The 22,042-nt window shown below is 37.6% G+C and overlaps 3 protein-coding genes across 3 annotated transcripts in view; 2 read left to right on the top strand and 1 right to left on the bottom strand.

Moving 5' to 3' along the window:
- Positions 1 to 8,286, bottom strand: part of rps6kc1 (ribosomal protein S6 kinase polypeptide 1) — a 37,313-nt gene extending 29,027 nt beyond the window's left edge. The window contains exons 1-4 of the mRNA XM_034302094.2: positions 8,186 to 8,286; positions 6,856 to 7,006; positions 2,882 to 2,917; positions 1,425 to 1,545 (exon numbers count right to left, since the gene is read on the bottom strand). Coding sequence (XP_034157985.2) covers positions 1,425 to 1,545; positions 2,882 to 2,917; positions 6,856 to 6,957 — 259 coding nt within the window. The 5' untranslated portion in view covers positions 6,958 to 7,006; positions 8,186 to 8,286. The remainder of the gene's footprint in view (positions 1 to 1,424; positions 1,546 to 2,881; positions 2,918 to 6,855; positions 7,007 to 8,185) is intronic.
- Positions 8,287 to 8,406: 120 nt separating this feature from the next.
- Positions 8,407 to 13,933, top strand: c30h1orf198 (chromosome 30 C1orf198 homolog). Its single transcript, XM_053231688.1, has 4 exons — positions 8,407 to 8,761; positions 9,163 to 9,213; positions 9,312 to 10,073; positions 10,855 to 13,933. The coding sequence occupies exons 1-4, from the start codon at positions 8,450 to 8,452 to the stop codon at positions 10,909 to 10,911; spliced, it is 1,182 nt and encodes a 393-aa protein (XP_053087663.1). The 5' UTR covers positions 8,407 to 8,449; the 3' UTR covers positions 10,912 to 13,933.
- Positions 13,934 to 15,182: 1,249 nt separating this feature from the next.
- clec11a (C-type lectin domain containing 11A) lies at positions 15,183 to 21,222 on the top strand. Its single transcript, XM_026917865.3, has 4 exons — positions 15,183 to 16,103; positions 18,943 to 19,045; positions 19,781 to 19,972; positions 20,158 to 21,222. The coding sequence occupies exons 1-4, from the start codon at positions 15,777 to 15,779 to the stop codon at positions 20,556 to 20,558; spliced, it is 1,023 nt and encodes a 340-aa protein (XP_026773666.3). The 5' UTR covers positions 15,183 to 15,776; the 3' UTR covers positions 20,559 to 21,222.
- Positions 21,223 to 22,042: the final 820 nt, after the last annotated feature.

Below are 22,042 nucleotides of genomic sequence, written 5' to 3'. Positions count from 1 at the left end.
TTATTTTAAGAACGAAATAAATTATTATTAAAAATTAGATTCAATTTAATTAAGTTAAAAATTATAGAATAAAATAAGTTTAAAAATTATATTATATATATATACATTTTTTGTTTTTTGTTTTGGAAAATCCAATAATAAATGACATCAAGATTTTACGATTTTAAGAAAAGAGCATTTCTGTTCATGTTAACTCAGATCCCAAATAACGCGTGATCATTTGTGTGCAAAAATTGAACATGTTGTGCGATTTACAAACAATAACAGAGTGAATTATTCCACATGTCAAAATTCCAATTAGAAAACAATATGTAATTTTATTTATTTTTTTTTTTTGCAAGTGCTAATTGTTTTTTTTTTTTATTTTATTAGAAATCTGAAAACAGCTAAGCGAGGATCTCAGAAAAGTCAAACTGACGCTAAACCTCACCAGGTTCGCACGATTGCTCATCCAACATGGCGGCCATTACAGGCTGTGAGATGCTACAAATACAAGACGAACGCAAACTAATCGAGTTCTGTTCAGAGGCTATCTGAACCTTTTCCTTATTAAAATATTTTCATCGTTAAAACCTAGCAAATGCTTGGAATTGGTCTTCATCTGACGTAAACAGAATTCAAACATAATACAAGACACAATACCCGTTCCTGACGTGACTTTCTGGTTTAATGAATCACATTCCAAGCGCTATTTGCATTCACGTCACCCTGTAACTTGCACTTTTTATCTTTTTTTTTTAAATCAATTTGCATATTCACTAAGGCAAATGCACAAAACCAACAAAGACGTGATATTTTGTTCATGTCAGAGATCCAATATGAGGATATAAAGTCGATATCTTGATTAATTATGTCACAGGATGCTTTTTTGAGAGATCATGGATATCATAATATCTTTCTAGTAACTTTTTATGAGCACGAATAATTACAAACTGACTTTAAACTGCGTAAGTGGCATTAGAATTCAGTACTTAATCTTTTAAATGTTCAAATTTTCACTGATTTTTTTTTTCTTTACTTATTTATTTATTTTTAAAAATCTGTGTTTGCATTGAAGTATCATCGAACAAGTTTTTTTTTTTTTTTGAATGCAACACGATACAGTATTGCTGGTAAACCAATCATAAAACTATAATATATCATATCGTGATATGATATTTTTATTATATCGCCCACCTCTACAGTCTTCTGTAGGCTCAGCTTGCTAGGATTTTTTTTTTTTTAATAAAAATAAAGTTCACTCGTCTTCTCAAAATAAAAAAAAAAAATAAAGTTCACTCGTGTTTTTGGTACAAATTATATCAATCATTTTCATTTCATTTTGTCCTGAGGGACTTAACATTTGTTAAGGAACTACAAGTAGAACATGAGATGCTAACTGTTTCACTGGAATGAACACACACACACACACACACACATCTTACCGAAGACTTTAGACTTGGCAAACGGAGGGAAGAGCTCCGACTGTCTGTAGAGGTTTTTGTGGATCTGCCACAGATCTTTATGCAGCTTCTTAAAATCGCTGTAGCGCTTCCACACTGTGATCTACACGAAGACAGAGACAGAGATAAGCGCAGATAAGATGTTTTGTCTCACGTTCTCCTTTCATCAGTCTCTTTTCCTTCATCATGTACAGAAATCCCGTCCCTATATCCTCCTTCTCATTCCCGAGAGCCAATCAAATGCGGCGTAATTCCTCCATAATCCAGTGTTGAGCAAGATCAGGATTAACAGCAGGGTAGAGGTTCAAATAAGAAAAAACCTCAGACATGAGGGAAAAAAAGAGCTCTGTGTGTGTGTGTGTGTGTGTGTGTGTGTGTGTGTGTTTGTGTGTGTGGACGCTGTTCCTTTTTCAGGCTGCATCAAGGGACTAAATGAGATCATGCCTGCCACATTAGGACCCATCTACTTGTGCGTGCGTGTGTGTGTGTGTGTGTGTGTGTGTGTGTCCATGGACTTTCCAAATAGATCATTTAAAGAATGACTCAGTGATAATGAGTAAGTTTTGGGCTGGACGCTGGACTCATGTATTTTCTTGAACACAACCAAAGACATGCGAGAGTGAACGTAAATAATTATTTAAAAAAAAAAAATCTATACATTTACAATAAAAAACAAATATATATATATATATATATAAAAAACAGTATACTGTGACATCAAAACTAAAAAGTGACAAAAGATTGATTGAATTACCGAAGCGATCATTTGATCATAGTTACACCACAGCGCTGTTGAATTCTCGATTCTGATTGGTCAGATGGTGTTGATTAATTTTCTATAAATCCGTAATCACTACTTCTCATACGTTACCGTTTCTATAGTAACAACATACACAAGGACTTCTATCACAGATGCCGTTTTTTGACTTTTGTTTTTTTCAAAAACGAGTGTAATTGCTGACATGGTGCAGTTTTCTGTAAGGAGATGTTTATTTAACATTAATGGAAGGAGTCTCCAGTGTCAGCGCTTTGTACCAGTCGGTACGTTTTCTTAACTTTAAGAGAGAGAGAGAGAGAGAGAGAGAGAAAAAAATGAGAATGACAAACAATAAATGGATAAAAAATTATAATATCAATGACGTTCTTTTAACAATAATTAATAGAAAATTGTAATCGAGGAATAAAACTGTTCAGGATGTGCTGTTATAGGAAATTAATCAACTTGGTGGTGGTGGTTATAGTAACTCTGCTTCATCACACAACCCTGCTGTTGATTATTTTCCTATAACAGCATGACACAGAGTGTTTAATCCAATTATCAAGCTTCACGTTCCTCTCACTCGTTCTTTTCTTTATCACCTCTACATGACTTTGCTTATTATTATTATTATTATTATTATTATTTTTATTATTATTATGTTATGTATAAGTGATCTCACCTCCTGTACGTCTTCGGGATTCTTCCTGGAGATGATCTGGAAAAAGAACAGTGAATTAAATCAGTCACGGAGGTCTGCAGATGCTCTCTAAAGTGCTCTCTAAGTTCATCCTAAGCTCCGTCCCAATGTCAGCGAGACAAGCGCCGGCAAGTTCTGACAATTTCTCCAAAATTATTAAAGTACTTTCCAGAATAAAATATAATCTGTGACGGATAAAAGAATGACGAATTTATTTTTATTAGAAGGGCGTGGTATACATGTGCCTCTCAGTCAGGACGCTGTGCTCAGAGTGTGTGTGTGTGTGTGTGTGTGTCAAAGTGGGAAGGGGATACAAGGAACTCGAACAATGATGACTTTATACGCACTGACAGAGATGGAGTTCACACACACACACACACACACACACACACGCACACGCACACGAATCAGTGAATCAAGTACTGTTCTGTATTTATGTATGTATGTATGCATGTCTGTGTGTGTGTGTATGTGTGTGTGTGTATACATACATATACATATATATATATATATATATATATATATATATATATATATATTTTATATATGTATATATATAAATATTTATGTATGTATGTATGTACACATATATATATATATATATTATAAATAATTAATTAAGCACAAGACATAAAATAAATTAAAAATCTAAGCCAAATATATTTTCTAAATTCAGCTGTCTTAGACTTGAGCATGCTACTGTATATGTATAAATTTGTACAATTTTCTATTTCAAAATAATAATAAAAACGTTAACAGCATGAACTAAGAATACTTATCTTATAGAAATATTTTATATTTTAAATTAGGAATGAAAACTTCATTATTTTAATTAATGGAGTAATTTATTTGTGGATAAATTAGTTAATTAAAGTGATTTTTTTATAAATAAAAAATAAAATATTTTAATTAACATTTATTAGTAATTTAAGATATTTAATTAATATTTATTACTTACTAATAAATATGATTTAAATATTTATTAACTTTTTAATTAATATTGATTACTCATATGAAATATGAATTAAATGTTTATTTAAAATATTTAATTAATTTTTTTTGTAAATTACTTCAGAAATACATTTAATTCACTACTAATCATTAGCCTTAAAAACTGATCTCAATCGTAATCCTTCAGTAAAATATTCACTCGAGTGTGTCCAGACGTTTGACCAGCAGCAAGTTCTGTATATATTTAACGTTTAATGTCTCAGAAATGCAGAAACGCTTCCGATTTCGGTCTTTCACGTAACGTTTTGATACACAAGCGTCTACGATTAGCGTTTACATTACATCATCAAAATGTGACGCCGTTCAATAGACACATGACGTGTTTACTGTATTCGGTTGTCATCACGTCCTTCAGGTTTCAGCGGGTCACGTGAGCAGGTTCCTCTCTAGACACCAAAGCGCAAATCTCAGAGGGCGAGCGAAACGAAACCGGCTCGCTAATGAACACACACCTGAGGTCTGCTCCACAAACACAGCAGGACAAATCCTAAACTCCGCCTCACATCCTGAGTGGGATTAGCTAATCTGTGAACTGTGAACTTTAACACTGAACTGAAAACGTGATCAATCCTGATAGCAGGAAAGACAAACACAAAAAAAGTGACTTTTTTACTCCGGAAGAATCCAGAAAAGAACTGTACTGTATGTTCTGTAAGAAAAGTAGAAAAAGAAATGTAGTGTAGAATAAATAATTGCAGGATCGTACATAAACATTTGCAGAAAAACAGGGTTTTACAAACAAAAACGCAAGTTGTCGACATAACTGAACCAGATTGTGTAATATCTGTTACCGTCAATTTCTGTCACGCAGACCCTTAGATATGGAAAAAAAATTATTCGGCTCTTAAAAATGCATTACGATTCTCTAAAAGGTTCTGTATTAACGCAAAAACAGTCATAATGTGAGTGTCTTACGCTTTATATGGACACTTTAATGAAAAGGTAACTCAATCACTCTTTACAACCGTGGTGAGCAGAAAAGCAGCGCAACATGTTGGATACTGAGGGGACAAAATTGAAATACATGATACCTTACGTTAGAAATGTGAGCTTTTAGCAGGATGAGTTATCAAAAACCTAAAACAGCTGAGGTCGGAAGTTTACATACGCTTTGCAGAATCTGCAAAATGTTAATAATTTTTTTAAAAAATAACAGGGATCATTAAAATTGCATTTTGTATTTTAGTTAGTACTGCCCTGAATAAAATGCTATTTCACATAGCGTTTGTTTACATATAATCCACACGATACAATAATAACTGATTTTACACAAATGAACCAGTTCAAAAGTTTACACACGCTTGATTCTTAATACGGTGTTGTTATCTGGATGATCAACGACTGGTTTTATGTTTTGTGATAGTTGTTCATGAGTCTCTTGTTCGTCCTGAGCAATTAAACTGTCCACTGTTCTTCAGAAAAATCCTCCAGGTCCTGTACATTCTGAGGAACTCGTACACAACTATTACAAAAGGTGCAAACATTCACTGATGCTCAAGAAGGCAACACGACACATAAAGAGCCAGGGGGGTGTAAACTTTTGAACAGGATGATCAGTATTATTATTGTTATTATTTTATTATTTTTTTTTCATTTAGTACTGCCCGTCAGAAGCTGCGCAAGATATTTACATGTTTCCCACAAGACAAAATAATAACAATTTACACCGATCATCCTGTTCAAAAGTTTACACACCCCCCCTGGCTCTTAATGTATTGTGTTGCCTTCTTGAGCATCAGTGAATGTTTGCACCTTTTGTAATAGTTGGGAAACATGTAAATATCTTACGCAGCTTCTGAAGGGCAGTACTAAATGAAAAAAATTTATAAAATAAGAGCGATTTACACCAATCATTCTGTTCAAAAGTTTACATCCCCCTGGCTCTTTATGTATCGTGTTGCCTTCTTGAGTGTCAGTGAATGTTTGCACCTTTTGTAATAGTTTATGAGTGTATGAGTGGAAAATGCAAATATGCAAAAATGTAAAATGTGTAAAATGCAATGTTGTTGATCCCTCTTATTTTTTTTTTTTTAATTATTTACATTTTGCAGATTCTGCACAGCGTATGTAAACTTATGACCATGTAAATGTATGTGAACTGTAACTCATTTGTGATATGATATTAACACAAACACGAGGTTTATACGTTATTCTAACGTGACACTTCTCGACGCATTGCATAAGATAACTGCAAGCAGTGTTTTATAAATATTTTTTGTGTGTGCAAAAGTTGCCAAGCATAACAGAGTTTTTTTTAAAGATCTCTGAGCTCAGGAATCAGCGATTAAAGTTTATTTACTCAAATTCAGCATCTCGGATGTTTTCCAAATCATTTAAAAAATCCTCCAAAGCTGATTTTCAGATTTGCACTCAGGCTACAATATTTCCCTCAGAGATCAATATCAATGTCAACACTGATTTAAACCTATTTCTCTTTCATTTTAATATGGAGTGATCCATAAACTCTGAATAATTCATAAATTAATAAATCACATATTAATATATTAGTTTATCAGCGTCAATCAAACATTTAGAAGCAATTTCCAGCATATCTTTATAAAATAACAGCAACATCAAAGTAAACAATATCAGAAATTACAGTGTTAAAATGTATCTCTATCCGCATTCAGACAAATCCCGCCTTCTGCGTTGCGATTGGCTAACAGCTGTACTCACACACCGCCCAGCCAATCCGAATCCAGAACAGGGATATTACTAACCAATCAGCGGGCAAAAGGCGGGATTTGTCTGAAAACGGATGGGAAAAATAATAAAGCTGCAAAAACAGAATCGTCTGCTCCAAATCATTTGATATTATGCTCTAATCTGATCAATAATCCAAAATCGATCCTGTGCAATTACTGCCAGTGCTAAAAGCGGAGTAATCTTTCTAGATTATTCTGTGCTGTTGCTAGATTGTCTAAGCAGCGCATTATGGGACTCACCCTGGCTGTGACTTTATACACCGTGTATCCCTTTTTGTGCTTTTTCGGGTCTGTAACGGTGTAAAATCGAGCCAGTTCGCCTCTTTCCCTCTGCGATATCATCCTGATTAAGGCATCGCCACCAGCCTGCAGCAAGCCACCCTCCTGTCACCTGCCGAGAATGGAATAAAGATTAAAAAAAAAAAAAAAAGCTAGAAAAATCCAGGCGGAAGTGAGGAAATCTCGCGAGATTTCAAAATAGCAGTCTCTAGAAAAACAAATCAGCGTTTTTGGTGTTGTTGTTGTTGTTTTAAACAAATAACATGGGAATGCATTTTAATTGCATGATATCTGAGACAGAGAGAGAGAGAGCTCTTTAAATGCTCTTTAATTAAATATATGTTAAATATATGTTATATATCATATATATATATATGATGTAAAACCATTACATTTATATATATATATATATATATATATATATATATATTGTTATATAACATATATTTATTTATTTATTTATATATATATATATATATATATATATATATATATATATATATATATATATATATATATATAACAATATGTTAAATATATGTTAAATATATGTTATATATATATATATATATATATATATATATATATATATACATGTCCATCCTTCCACGGGGAGCCTGGAGTCTATCCTAGAGGACTCAAAGCACAAGGCAGGGGACACCCTGGACGGAGTGCCAGTCCATTGCAGGGCACAATCACATACATTCACACACTACGGACAATTTAGAGATGCCAATCAGCCTACAACACATGTCTTTGGACTGGGGGAGGAAATCGGAGTACCTGGAGGAATAATTACTCCTTGTGCCTTGTGTCCACTGGGATAGACTCCAGGCTCCCCGTAGGATAATTCCCATTAAAACCATTCAAACCAATACAATTCCCATTAAAACCATTACAATTCCCATTATAACTATTCCACCCATTACAATTCCCATTAAAACCATTACATTTCCCATTATAACCATTCCACCCATTACAATTCCCATTAAAACCAATACAATTCCCATTAAAACCATTACATTTCCCATTATAACTATTCCACCCATTACAATTCCCATTAAAACCATTACAATTCCATTAAAACCATTCAAACCAACACAATTCCCATTAAAACCATTACAATTCCCATTATAACCATTCCACCCATTACAATTCCCATTAAAACCATTACAATTCCCATTAAAACCAATAGAATTCCCATTAAAACCATTCAAACCAATACAATTCCCATTAAAACCAATACAAATTCTATGAGGGTTTCTACTGTATTTTTCAGCAGGGAACACACTTCAGGACGTGCTGTTACTGGAAAATAATCAACGTCGAGGTGGTAAGAGTAACTCTGCTTCATCACACCACTGTGTTGTTGATTATTTTCCTCCAGCAGAGTGTTTTATTCGTGTAAGACTTCAGGAAGCAGGAAGAGAGTCCAGCTTGCTACGTCAGCAGTAAGCATGGAATCTGGGCGTGGCTGCTACGGAATTCGGACGTAGTCCCGCCCCTGGTTGTGTTGACGTCACGGTCTGTTTTCCTACATCCAGCTGTGGAGAAAATGGCCGCCACGGCGATGGACGGGGTTGTGGCTGATGCGCGTCTCACCGAGGCGAAAAAGAACGAGTATTTCAGCTCTATCAACTCCATGGCCCGGAAGATAATGCAGGAGAGGGAGAAGATTAAGGAGAAGTACGGCTCGGCCTGGGAGGACATGTCTCCAGCCGAGCAGGACACGGCTATAGACGACGGGATGATGGAGCCGAAGATCCGGGCTCGCTACGCCATGCACCGAATGGACCGCGAAGAAGTGGTGTGTTATCCCAAAATGCTGATCCAAACCGGCCAGAAAATCGTCCACTTCGGAGAGGAGGTCAGAATTATTCTTCTTTTATGTCAAATTTGCCGGTGTGTCAAGTTTGCTTTGCGGTTTTGACAGCTTGATATCATGGGTTGAATCCCAAATGCCTTAGTAGTGGACATGGAGTGCACTACATACGGTGGAGTGTTTATCATTCCCATATCCTGCATTATGTAGGGCGCCTATGGAGAGCATTAGGAGGCATTTGGGATTGCCCAAATCTACACAAGGTTTCAAAATAGTAATTTTTTTTTTTTTTTTTTGAATTGTTTTTTTTCACTTTGCTAGACTTTTCCTTAATCATTTAGCCATCAAGGCATGGCTTTTGAAGCCAAAGACAAAACTATATAAGGTGTCATACAGTTTTAAATTATATTGCTTAAGAATAACATTTTTCCCTTCTTTGCTTCCAGGATCTAACTTGGCAGGACGAACATTCTGCGCCCTTTTCTTGGGAGACCAAAGTATGTAGGCCGCCGCTACTAAAAATAATCGTCTGGCCCACATACTATGTAGTTCTTGCAAACATGGTGAAGCTTTTCCTTTTCCTTTCTCCACACAGAGTCAGCTGGAGTTCAGTGTGATCACCGGCGCTCCGGAGCCAGTCTCGTCCTCCGTGACCGAATCCAAACCCAAATCATCTCAAAGCAGCAAGCTGCCCGGGATCGAGGGATCGGGATCAGGATCGGGATCGGGATTGGGATCGGGATTGGGATCGGGATCGGCGCGCCGTGATGAGGAGTCCTCTTTCTGGAAGCTGAGTGCCGAGAGGTCACGCCTGGAGGGCGAGAAGGCAGACTTCCAGTCGCTCACGCCGAGTCAGATAAAGTCGCTGGAGAAAGGAGAGAAGCCGCTGCCTTCGTACCTGAGGTCTGATTCTGGATCCAGGGAAGCGCAGGAACCTGCAGCACCACGTCCTGTGAAGCCGAGAGTGTCTAAACCTCCGGCTCCTCCTCCTCCTGCCCCCATCAGTGTTACCCCGGTGCCTCTGAGTGTTACCCCGGTGCCTCTGAGTGTTACCCCAGCGCCTCTGAGTGTTACCCCGGTGCCTCTGAGTGTTACCCCGGTGCCTCTGAGTGTTACCCCGGCGCCTCTGAGTGTTACCCCGGCGCCTCTGAGTATTACCCCGGCCCCTCTGAGTGTTACTCCAGCACCCGCTGCACCACCAGGAGGCTGGGAGAGAGCTCAGAGCACGCTGCCGTCCGTCAGCAGCACTATGGATGATGTCTTCAGTCCCGGCCTGGGCACCAAAACGCCTTCAGAGTCGACTAAAGACAGAGAGAATGAAGACAACATGCAAACTGGAAGCCCCACCTTTTCACAAGTACAACCACACGATGCATTTTACAAACTACAAGCCTATGTGTCATGCATTTCCCATACATTCCATACGGAATACAACACTTAGAGGTGTGCTGTTATCGGAAACTAATCACCGACAGGATGGTGTGATGAAGCGGCGTTACTGTTACTACGCTGAAGATGATTATTATCCTGTAACAGCATGTCCTGAAGTGTGTTATTCCTCCATTCTCTCGCCAGCTTCTCTAGTTAATAAGACAAAAAAAACAGCTTGTCGTGTTACTGAGAAACCATAAAGCGTAAACTTTTCTGTCCTGAAGACTTTGCAGAGGCGGAAAACTTAAAGTTACGAACAGCTGACACTGGAGACTCCTTCCAGAAATGTTAAATAAACCGTATTGATTAGTTCAGTTCTTCTTTGTTAAAATAACAACACCTTTTCGAATCTGTTTATTATTAGTCTTGGTAAATTAGTTGTTACTATAGAAACGAAAACATATTAGAGCACGTTTTCAGACTTACAAACTTAAAAAAACACTCAAAAATGTTTAATAAATGAATAACACAGCTGAAATAAACGCGAACGTGTAACCCGCGTTTCGTTTATCAGATTAAAACCCAGTTTACGAATGTTGGTTCCTCAGCTCCGACACACAGGGATTACTTCAGGTTTGCGTTTTTTTGTTTTTGTTTGTTTTTGTCACGTCTTATTTGTGACACTACAGCATCAAATTACAACCGCAGAGTAACAAGTAGCCAGTGTTATCTTTTTACAAATCCGTTTTCTTTTTTCTCTGTTGCAGTACAACACGAGCAGCGCCATCCTGAAGACTGGCTTCGACTTCTTGGACAACTGGTAACATCTGGACGTGACCTCAAGCTGTGGATCCATTCCTGACGACAGGACCTCCTCCATCCTACACACACACACACACACACACACACAAAACAAAACGGTTACAGATAAACCCACATCTTATAACCTAAATAAAGCTACAATTAGTATGTCATAGAGCTGAGCTGCAGTTGCATCTAGATTAATTAGTGTTACTCTACTTTAAGGAATAATTTGGGCAAACATTGTTCACTTACTCCAAAAGACACGTTTGGTGTGCTAAGATTGTTTTCTTGATTTCCCACTGAAGCTAACAGGTTAATATAGCTAACGGGTAATGGAAGCATATACAGTAGCTACCAGTTTAGCGTAAATCATTACGTTAGCCTCACACCTCCGGGATTGAGAGTTCGATTCCTGACTCCGGCCTGTGTGTGTGGAGTTTGCATGTTCTCCCCGTGCTTCGGGGGTTTCCTCGGGGTACTCCGGTTTCCTCCCTCAGTCCAAAGACATGCGTTGAAGGCTGATTGACAGCTCTAAATTGTCCGTAGTGTGTGAATGTGTGTGAGATTGTGCCCTGTGATGGATTGGCACCCCGTCCAGGGTGTCCTCTGCCCTGTGCCCCGAGTCCATTGGGATAGACTGCAGGCTCCTGCAGGATGGGTGGATGGATGATGTCTTTGAGACGTGTGTGTGTGCGTGTGTGTGTGATGGCAGTTTTCACGATGCTAAATTGGTAGCTATAAGCTTCTGTTATTTATTAACCACACCAAATATGGCTTGTCTGGTTTATTCCATTTGAAGTAATGTTTGTCCAAAGTACTCTTTTAATTCCTTATAGATCAACTTTAGGGCACTAGAACTCAAGAATATAATTGTGCTTATCATAATTGGTCATATCAGTAAATCTCTGAAGAAATACATCGTACTGATTGTAGCTTTAAACCTAGTAACTGAGCATAGAAATACGAATGTATTCACAATACGGCAATAACACACGAGTGATGATGAACCTGGACAGGATAAGACACTTAAGGAACAAAGATTACACCAAAAAAAAAAAAAAAAAAGGTTATTTTGACAGAACATGACGTGTGTAACGTGACGCTGTAGCTAGTCTGCACTAGCTTGTTGGCATGTCAGCATTTTAGATAATGAGGCTGTTCCGACGTTGTGCCTTGTCTCTGCAATTTCTTTCCTTTTCCTTCCTTTTCGTTTGTTATTTAGACCTGAGTACTAGTGCTTCAATGCTTTAGACAGTTGTTACTGAAAGGATGAAGACGAGCATGGTTTTAAAATGGTGCATTTTACACTACAGTGGTTTTCTAGACTTTTTGATACACTTCCTGTCATTTATGCTTTGTATCGTGTCATGATCATGTCTTGCACTCCTGTGACCTGTGTTAAATAATCTATTTATGAGGTCTCAAACCAATACTTCATTCCCTCTCCTTGTCTCTTTCCTTTATTAGCACAAATCTTTTTTTTTTTTTTGAAACGAGTCATCGAGTCGGCTCTTTGATTCGGTTCTTTTAGGTGATTGTGAAGAGCCGACTCACATATATGATCCTTTTTTTTTTAAATGTAGGCAATGACTTTTTTTAGTCACATTTAGGCAAAAACAAGATAAAAAAAAAAACAAGTGTCAGTTGTAACATCGCAAACTTGTACAGTTTAGAGAAAATTGGCAGTGAGTCGACTCTTATAGACGAGCTGAACCAAATGATCTGACTCACTGAAATAAGGGCTGGAATTCCCATCAGTTATGTCAGTAAGCGTATAAATAATTAAAAAAAAAAAAACTGTGATCAGACAAATATTGTCTTAGGAACGATGACAGAAAGCAAGTGTTTGTCTGCCTCCTGACTAGTGATGTGTCGTTTGATGACGAGTCGGCTCTTTGATTTGGCTGTTTTAGGTGATTTTAGAGAGTCGACTCGCCATACATGAGCCATTTTCCCCTGTTTTTTTCCCTCAAAGATGTACGCACTGTCGTTAACCTTTCATCAAAATGTTTCAGTGAGAACCTCTTTTCAACATCTGAGCTGTTCGTGAGTTGTGTTTGACTCTCAGCTATGTGTATTGTGTGTACTGTGTGTATTGTATGTACTACAAGAGGTGATTGGTTGCACTGTAGGCTGATTGGCATTCTCACATTGTCCATGGGGTGTGAATGTGTGTGCGATTGTCGAGTAAGATTTTTATTAAAAAATTTCAGTCCTGAGAGAAACAGCCACAGGTCAAGATAAGCTTGAACAGTTCAGAAAAAGCCCTTTTGGGAGCCGAAAGAGTCAACTCTTATTGATGAGTCAAATGATTTGACTCACTGAATCAAGCTGAAATTCCCATCACTACCTGTTACAATTCAGACTGTGTCCTGGAGGGAGGAATAATACCAAATTAATGCAAAAAAAAAAAAAAAAGAGTGTTCTCTTTATCAGCAGGAACTGAAGAACTAAATGAGGGTTGAAGCAGATTTACAGAAAAGATTCTGGATGAGAAAAACAATTCCAGTGCAAAAATAAAGAACACATTAAACACCAAACGTGCTTTAACTATATTTGGGGTAAGGAAAAAAATGATATTATGCATTTTTGATAATTTGCCAAGCTATAAAGTGGCCAGAAATGAGGAAAAGAAACATTTAAGTCTCCAAAAAGAGCTGGCTAACTGTGCAAAACATAATGACCTAGAGCTGATCTCTGTTCCGATATTATTCACGCAAGAAGATCAAGATAAAATGCTGTGTTAAATTGTATGCATTCCTCTTTGTGTCCACCAGGTGGCGATCAAATCAATAGGTAATAAACCCAGTCCTATTTATTTATTTATTTATTTTAAAGCTTTTTTTGTAAAGTTTGGGGAAACCTTTAGCTGTTACTAGCTTTCCTCATGTGTTCGAGTGTAACATCACTAACTTACACACCAACATAAACCATTAGAAATGCACAGTTCTGTGGAAATCGAAGGTTTTATACCGTATTTGAAGGTTTGTGCAATATTGCGCCATCAAGTTTTGACCCTCAATAAAGTCAAAGCAGACATTATTCAACTTTATTTATTTTTTTTTCCAAAAAAACTTTCAGTTAATATTTTGACACAAAACGTCTCACATATATTCAGTGACATGTAAATAACATTTATATCGTTAAATAAATTTTCCCACCAAAAAATTCAGAAAGGACCTTGATCTTGTTGAACAAAGTCAAAGTAAGGAAATTAACGGTAATATGATGAAATATATCACAATATATTTTTAAAATATCCAGGTTGTATCACAAAAAGTTAGTTTTGCTAACCAAGTGGTGAAAAAAAACAGCAAAGATGCATTATTCAAATATTTTTCGGCATTTACGAAGAGTATAGAATTTACTAAGGAAATGTAGACAAAAATAAAACAACCGGTAAAAGTAGATTTTAACATCCAATCAGCTACTTCCTCTGAATTAGAAGAGTGGGCGGGACTTTCTTTTATTCCCACTGTATATTTGACTAATCCCGCCCATTGCTGCAGTTATATTTTGTTTCTGCATGAGAGTAAAAACCTCCCACAATATCTTTGTCCTACAGGATCCCAAAGGAATTATTTAATACTTGTTTAAATACAGTGCAGAATTATTGGCACCCTTCATAAACCAAAAATTCTTATATTGAATAAGTGAATGATAAGCGACGGGTGATAGTTTGAGCCTAAATATACGGCAAAGCTGTTCAGGTTTATTTTAACTAAATATTAATATTAGCTATCTGAAATGGCCGACGTCAGAATGATCATGGATCTAATCACAGACAAATTTGTGATATCTTTTATTAGTGCTTAGTGGGTTTTTTTTCACTGCATGTGCATGTTTTATCTAATACCTGCTTCAAATTATTATACAATTACTTTCAATATTATGTGGGGGTGCCAATAATTTTGCCTTTTTTTTTTTGGTAGGAAATACCAAACTATGAAATTACTTTATTAGTTTGGGGAGTTTTTGTTCATTTATATAGAATAAAAAATTTTTTCTCCACAAGTCGGAGAGGAACGTTGTATAAAATGTGTATTTTTATACAACTCTTTTTACCCAAAGTCTGGAAAGGTGCCAATATTTCTCAAAAAAAAAAAAAAAAAGTGTATCCTGATGTAATATATTGCAATATCGAAGTGAAGTGAAGTGACATGTGGCCAAGTATGGTGACCCATACTCGGAATTTGTGCTCTGCATTTAATTTATTGTTAAAGAATATTGTCATTTTGAGGAGGCTGATGTGAATTTGTCCCCAAATTGATCGTGAGATTGCTATAATTACTTGCATGCCTTACACTATTTCAGCCTTTAACTCTTGTTTTCAGTTTTCTGACTTTCAGATTTTAGTATTTTGGAGTCTAGATGGCACATAACCTAGCATTTTCCTCAACAGACAGGAATTTATTAAGCTTTAAATATATGTGACGTACACCCTGAGGAAGTTAAAAGCCTCTATTGAAGAGTTCGTTAAGCTTCAGGAGCCGTGTTTAAAAGCCCGTGTAAAAGACTGCGCTTTGTGTACAGTGTTTATTCTCATCTGGGACAGATTTAGTGAAATGAAGTTAGTTGTGTAATGAAAAGGGAAAGACGCAAAGACTCGAGGACTCGAGGACTCAAGGCCAGACTCCACGCCTCCATCCTCAGTCTCATCCAAACACTGCAGAAAGAATGGGAGCATTTTGTGTGGCTCCGGCCGGTGCTCTGAATTCCTTCCATGCTTAAAGGAAACTGAGAAGCTGCTCACACACATACACACACACACACACACACACACACTCATTACAACCTGCTTTGGGAAGCACTGGAAGATTTCACACATCTTTGTTCCAACAAGACAGGCCCGAGGGATTTTTGTTTTTTTGTCTTTTACAGATGAATGAATAAGAGTCTGGGAGAGTGTGCAACAAAGACAGAGAGAGAGAGAGAGAGAGAGAGAGAGAGAGAGAGAGTTAACGCTCGGTTAAAACAACCCGTGGAAGTGGGAGGTGGGAAGAGAGTTTCCTGTTGTTGGACGAGATCAGTCAGGACAGAGCGAGCAAGCAGCACAGAGAGACAGAAAGTACAGACAGAGAGAACGAGAGAGCAGAAGATGGGGTTAGCTGTGCTCCTGCTTGCTGCGTTGGCATTGCCGTGTGTGTCCTGGGCTGAGACCGAAGAAAACAGCACCGCACTCGCCCAGGACCAGACCGCTCAGGATATTCAGGTGAGACTTTTACACAAACACTCTGACCAACACCAGCGGGTCATTTCAAGTCTGATACAAAAATGATAAAATGATACAATGATGAAGATTACAGTGATGCATTCATGTATGTATAAATGATACAAACATTAATACATTTCCTGTTTTTTTTATTAATACAAGTAAAAGTATTATATGAAAAAAAGTGTTAATATTAAAAATAACTTTTTAAAATATTTTTAAATACTAAAAGCATATTGCAGTATTTGTTGTGTAGTATTTACATCAGTATTTTCCCAGTGAGTATTTTACAGGTGGATTTCTATGACGTCATATTATTTCCTATTCGGTATTCCTTGTGCAGTATTTCCAGCTGTATTTACAACATGTAGTATTCCCTGTGTAGTATTTCCAGCTGTTTTTACAACATGTAGTATTCCCTGTGTAGTATTTCCAGCTGTATTTACAACATGTAGTATTCCTTGTGTAGTATTTCCAGCTGTTTTTACAACATGTAGTATTCCCTGTGTAGTATTTCCAGCTGTTTTTACAACATGTAGTATTCCCTGTGTAGTATTTCCAGCTGTATTTACAACATGTAGTATTCCTTGTGTAGTATTTCCAGCTGTTTTTACAACATGTAGTATTCCTTGTGCAGTATTTCTAGCTGTTTTTACAACATGTAGTATTCCCTGTGTAGTATTTCCAGCTGTTTTTACAACATGTAGTATTCCCTGTGTAGTATTTCCAGCTGTTTTTACAACATGTAGTATTCCCTGTGTAGTATTTCCAGCTGTTTTTACAACATGTAGTATTCCCTGTGTAGTATTTCCAGCTGTATTTACAACATGTAGTATTCCTTGTGTAGTATTTCCAGCTGTTTTTACAACATGTAGTATTCCCTGTGTAGTATTTCCAGCTGTTTTTACAACATGTAGTATTCCTTGTGTAGTATTTCCAGCTGTATTTACAACATGTAGTATTCCTTGTGCAGTATTTCCAGCTGTTTTTACAACATGTAGTATTCCTTGTGTAGTACTTCCAGCTGTTTTTACAACATGTAGTATTCCCTGTGTAGTATTTCCAGCTGTATTTACAACATGTAGTATTCCTTGTGTAGTATTTCCAGCTGTTTTTACAACATGTAGTATTCCTTGTGTAGTATTTCCAGCTGTTTTTACAACATGTAGTATTCCCTGTGTAGTATTTCCAGCTGTTTTTACAACATGTAGTATTCCTTGTGTAGTATTTCTATCTGTTTTTACAACATGTAGTATTCCTTGTGTAGTATTTCCAGCTGTATTTGAAACATGTAGAATTTCTTGTGTAGTATTTCCAGCTGTTTTTACAACATGTAGTATTTAACATGGAGTATTTTACAGGTGTCTTTCCAGGATGCCATATATTTGATGCAGTGTTTCTTATTCGGTATTCCTTGTGTAGTATTTCCAGCTGTATTTATAACATGCAGAATTTCCTGCGTTTACAGCTGTATTTACAAAAGCAGTATTTCTTATTCAGTATTCCTTGTGTAGCTGTATTTGAAACATGCAGAATTTCCTGTGCAGTATGTCCAGCTGTATTTACAGGTGTCTTTGCAAGACGTCATATATTTGCTGCAGTATTTCCAGCTGTATTTACAAAAGCGGTATTTCATATTCGGTATTCCTCGTGTAGTATTTCCAGCTGTATTTGAAACATGCACAATTTCCTGTGTAGTATTTCCAGCTGTATCTACAACATGTAGTATTTAATATGGGGTATTTTACAGGTGTCTTTCCAAGATGTCATATATTTGCTGCAGTGTTTAAAACAGTATTTACAAAAGCAGTATTTCTTATGCAGTATACTTATGTAGTATTTACAGCTGTATTTACAATATGCAGTGTTCCTTGTGTAGTATTTACAGTTGTATTTACAATATGCAGTGTTTCTTGTGCAGTATTTACAGCTGTATTTACAATATGCAGTGTTTCTTGTGCACTATTTACAGCTGTATTTGCAGCTTACAGTATTATGTAGGCCGTACTTACACCTGTATTTGCGTGTGTTTGTGTTTATAATGCAGTAGTTACAGGTATATTTGTGACATGCAGCATCTTCTGTGCAGTATTTATAATTGTATTACCACTCTACAGTATTTGCAGCTGGATTTGCAGGCCTTCAGTATTTGATGCAGTTTTTACAGTTGTATTTGCAAAATGCAGTATTTCTTATGCAGTATTTCCAGCTGTATTTGTGATGTGCAGTATTTCTTTTGCAGTATTTCCAGCTGTATTTGTGATGTGCAGTATTTCTTTTGCAGTATTTCCAGCTGTATTTGTGATGTGCAGTATTTCTTTTGCAGTATTTCCAGCTGTATTTGTGATGTGCAGTATTTCTTTTGCAGTATTTCCAGCTGTATTTGTGATGTGCAGTATTTCTATTGCAGTATTTCCAGCTGTGTTTGTCATATGCAGTATTTCTTTTGCAGTATTTCCTGCTGTATTTGTAATGTGCAGTATTTCTTTTGCAGTATTTGTAATGTGCAGTATTTCTTTTGCAGTATTTCCAGCTGTGTTTGTGATATGCAGTATTTCTATTGCAGTATTTCCAGCTGTATTTGTTATGTGCAGTATTTCTATTGCAGTATTTCCAGCTGTATTTGTGATGTGCAGTATTTCTATTGCAGTATTTCCAGCTGTATTTGTTATGTGCAGTATTTCTTTTGCAGTATTTCCAGCTGTATTTGTGATGTGCAGTATTTCTTTTGCAGTAATTCCAGCTGTGTTTATTAGATGCCGTCTTTTCTGTGCAGTATGAAGAGGTGTATTTACAGCATGCAGTATTTGCACTTTGTTTGTTTGTCCTCTGACTGCAGAGTGACTCAGATGGGGTGAGAGGGAGAGGAGACACTCCGGATATCGAGGAGCCCGAGCCGACGGCTGCCGAGTCCGACTACGAGAGCAACTACAACTACTTGTGTGCGTCTCCTCACAACTCAAACACCCAGCAGTAGTGTTTTTTGTTTCTTATCATCACCAAGAACAGGCGTGATGAGACAAGCACACGCAGCTCACACTCAACATGCAAATCATCATCAAAGGCTTACTTTGAAGCATCTAAAATGAAACACAGCAGGGTGTAAACATCTTGAGTTACTACCAGACTGTATTTATATATATATAGCTCAATATTTAATATATTTAGCTGTTTAAAAAAATCCTTGTACAAAATTTAAAGGAGCGGTTTGTCATTTTAAAAAATTTCTACTGCCTTCCCTCACAGTGGTTCTGAAGAAACCACATTTTTTGTTTGTTTGTTTGTATGGTTTTTGTTTTGAGTTAGTAAAGTTAGCCAAGTTGAGTAGCTTTGTTCTAGCGGGGGGCGGAGCTAATTTCAATTCAATTTGTTCGCTCTTCTATGTGTTTGTGTTAATTTGCCTACTGTTTTTTTTAAGTAAAAATCTAATCTGGGATTAATATTAGTGAAGCTAAACGATATAAACAGTTCTTTGAAGTGAGCGTAGACTTTTTTGGACCCTAGTGTGCAGTTATGATCACGTTCTTGCTTCCTGTGTTACCTCATACATCACATCAAGGCTCAAAACGCTCTATCTCAGAGCTCCTCCATCTATCTGAGTTCAGTTTAACACCGAATTAAAACACTTGTATCCACACCCATCTTGGATGACTCAGCCTTTTTGACGTCTGCCGCAGTGTCCAGGCTGGCGGCGATGGACCAGGCCATCCATAAGCTGAACGTGGGCCACTACACGCTGGACGTGAAGGTGAGCCAGCTGCTGGATAGGCTGCTGCGGCTGGAGGGCAAAGTGGCCGATGTTGAGGACTCCATCCACGACGTCTCGAACTTCTGCAAGGACAACCGCAAAGAAATCGGCCGCCTGGAAGGTTTGTGGGCGGAAACAACCGCTGGCTGATTGACAGCTTTTTGTTCAGTGCCAAAGATACAAAATAATACCTCTGAGATGTCTCGATCAGCACAAGCATCTTAGTGTTAATCAATATTTATGGAAATAGCCCTCGCGATTGGTTGCAGGTTTACAAACCCTAGTCATTTTCTAATATTTTTCCAGGTTGCGTTAAGGGCCGGAAGGTGGGCCAGAAGTGCTTCCTGGTGTACCGCGTGTACGACACCTACGTTGGCGCTTCTCAGAAATGCCAGGAGCGCGGAGGACGCATGGCAATGCCGCGGGACCGGCGTGAACAAGAGGCTCTGGCTGAGTATGTGAAGCTGGCGTTACCAGGCAGTAACTGGCCCGTGTGGCTGGGCATTAATGACCTGCGCTCTGAGGGGCTCTACCTGTTCGACGACGGCACACGGGTCACCTACTTCCAGTGGAGGAAGCACTTCCTGTCCAGCCAACCGGACGGCGGGAAACGGGAGAACTGCGTCGCCATGTCCTCCGACGACGGGGACTGGTGGGACAACTACTGCGACCGGCGCATGTACTACCTGTGCGAGTTTGAGGCTTGACCTTTGACTCTGAAGTGTTCCTGTAGTGTTCTGGGTTGGAGCCCAATGTCATATAACTCAAATTTAAAGGAGCAGTTTGTAAATTTTTTTCAACCTTCTGCTGCCTTCTTCCACAAACCACCACCAACCCTCTGTTGAAACGACATATTTCTTATGAGTTGCAGAGCTGAGCAGCTGTCTTCCAGCTGGGGGGGCGGAGCTAATTTCAGGGCCAGAAATATGTAAACCAAAGCCTGAAATGAAGAAACTAACCAGATCCTTTGAATGGCAGTTGAATGGCGATGTCTCTCTTTTCTTCAATAGTTCAAAACAATGTAGAAATATTACTTTCTCTGATTTTCACTGCTAAAATACGTGACACACTGTACTTTTTTTCTTCGATGACGTCATTATTATATAAAGACTTTTTTTTTTTTTTTAATCACATGCATACTGTCATGCTGTCTGTAATAACGTCCCACCTTCTACTTAGGGAACGTAGTTAGATGAGGGTATTTTTAACTCTTTATGTAAGTCTACCTAGAGCAGCTACTTCGTTTGTTTACTTGCAATTTGCCGCACATGGAGTTAATGATTAAAAAGTATTCTTTGTTACAAAAAGGTGAAAGGGGTTCCTGATTACTTTGGCTGGATTCAAATAAAACCTTATTTAATTTGAATCAGATTCTGTAGTATTCATTTCCGCACTATTTTAACGGGACACAGTTTATTCGCACCTTAGAAACGTACCTGGTATATCTAATGATCGGATGTGTGTGTGGCGGTTCGGGAAAACCAGTCGGATGTCAAGACGTCTGTAATTTCCTCCACTATACTTTAAACCAGACTTTAAAATGCTCGAACTTTTATTGTGGCTACATTCAAAAAAGTTTTAAGTAGATAGTAGTAAATAGACAAGAATTCCATCTTGTGGAGGGTTTTCCCCAGACGACCAAACACACATTTTATCTTTTATAGTAGCTCTTCATTCATCATTTTTAATCCTTTATGAATCTATTAGTATTCCGCACACTGATGTCACCACCACAGCCACCCATGTGACACACAGCAAACGATGCTTCAAGAACCGTGCGGGAGCATGTCTTTCTCGTAGCGAGTGTTGAGCAATGTTTCACCGGAATTGTGGATTATCGTGTCATTTCACTGGTATGAGAAATATTCCTCGATGCTATAAACAACTGTATGCCTGAAATGTAATCAATAACATCTACAGAGCTGTTTCTGTCAGTACTTGACCCTTCTTTCGCTTTAAAGCTGAAAAAGGATCCTCGGGAGAACTTAAGGAATTCTTTCCTAGAAATGATGATGAGACGTGATATATTTCTGTCATAATATATTATGGCGCTGGTGATTTTTTTAAAATCTGGACTTCTACAGCGAAGGCTCAACATAATCTAAGACAATTTTTTAAAAAAAACTGCGTTGTTATTTAATAGAGATTAAAAGTTTTTTGTGTTTAACATTTATGTAAGGAGTCTCCAGTG

Source organism: Pangasianodon hypophthalmus, chromosome 30 (genome assembly GCF_027358585.1).
Source record: "Pangasianodon hypophthalmus isolate fPanHyp1 chromosome 30, fPanHyp1.pri, whole genome shotgun sequence".
Taxonomy (NCBI): domain Eukaryota; kingdom Metazoa; phylum Chordata; class Actinopteri; order Siluriformes; family Pangasiidae; genus Pangasianodon; species Pangasianodon hypophthalmus.
Note: the sequence above shows the minus strand (reverse complement) of the source record. Positions and strands in the feature narration are given on the sequence as shown.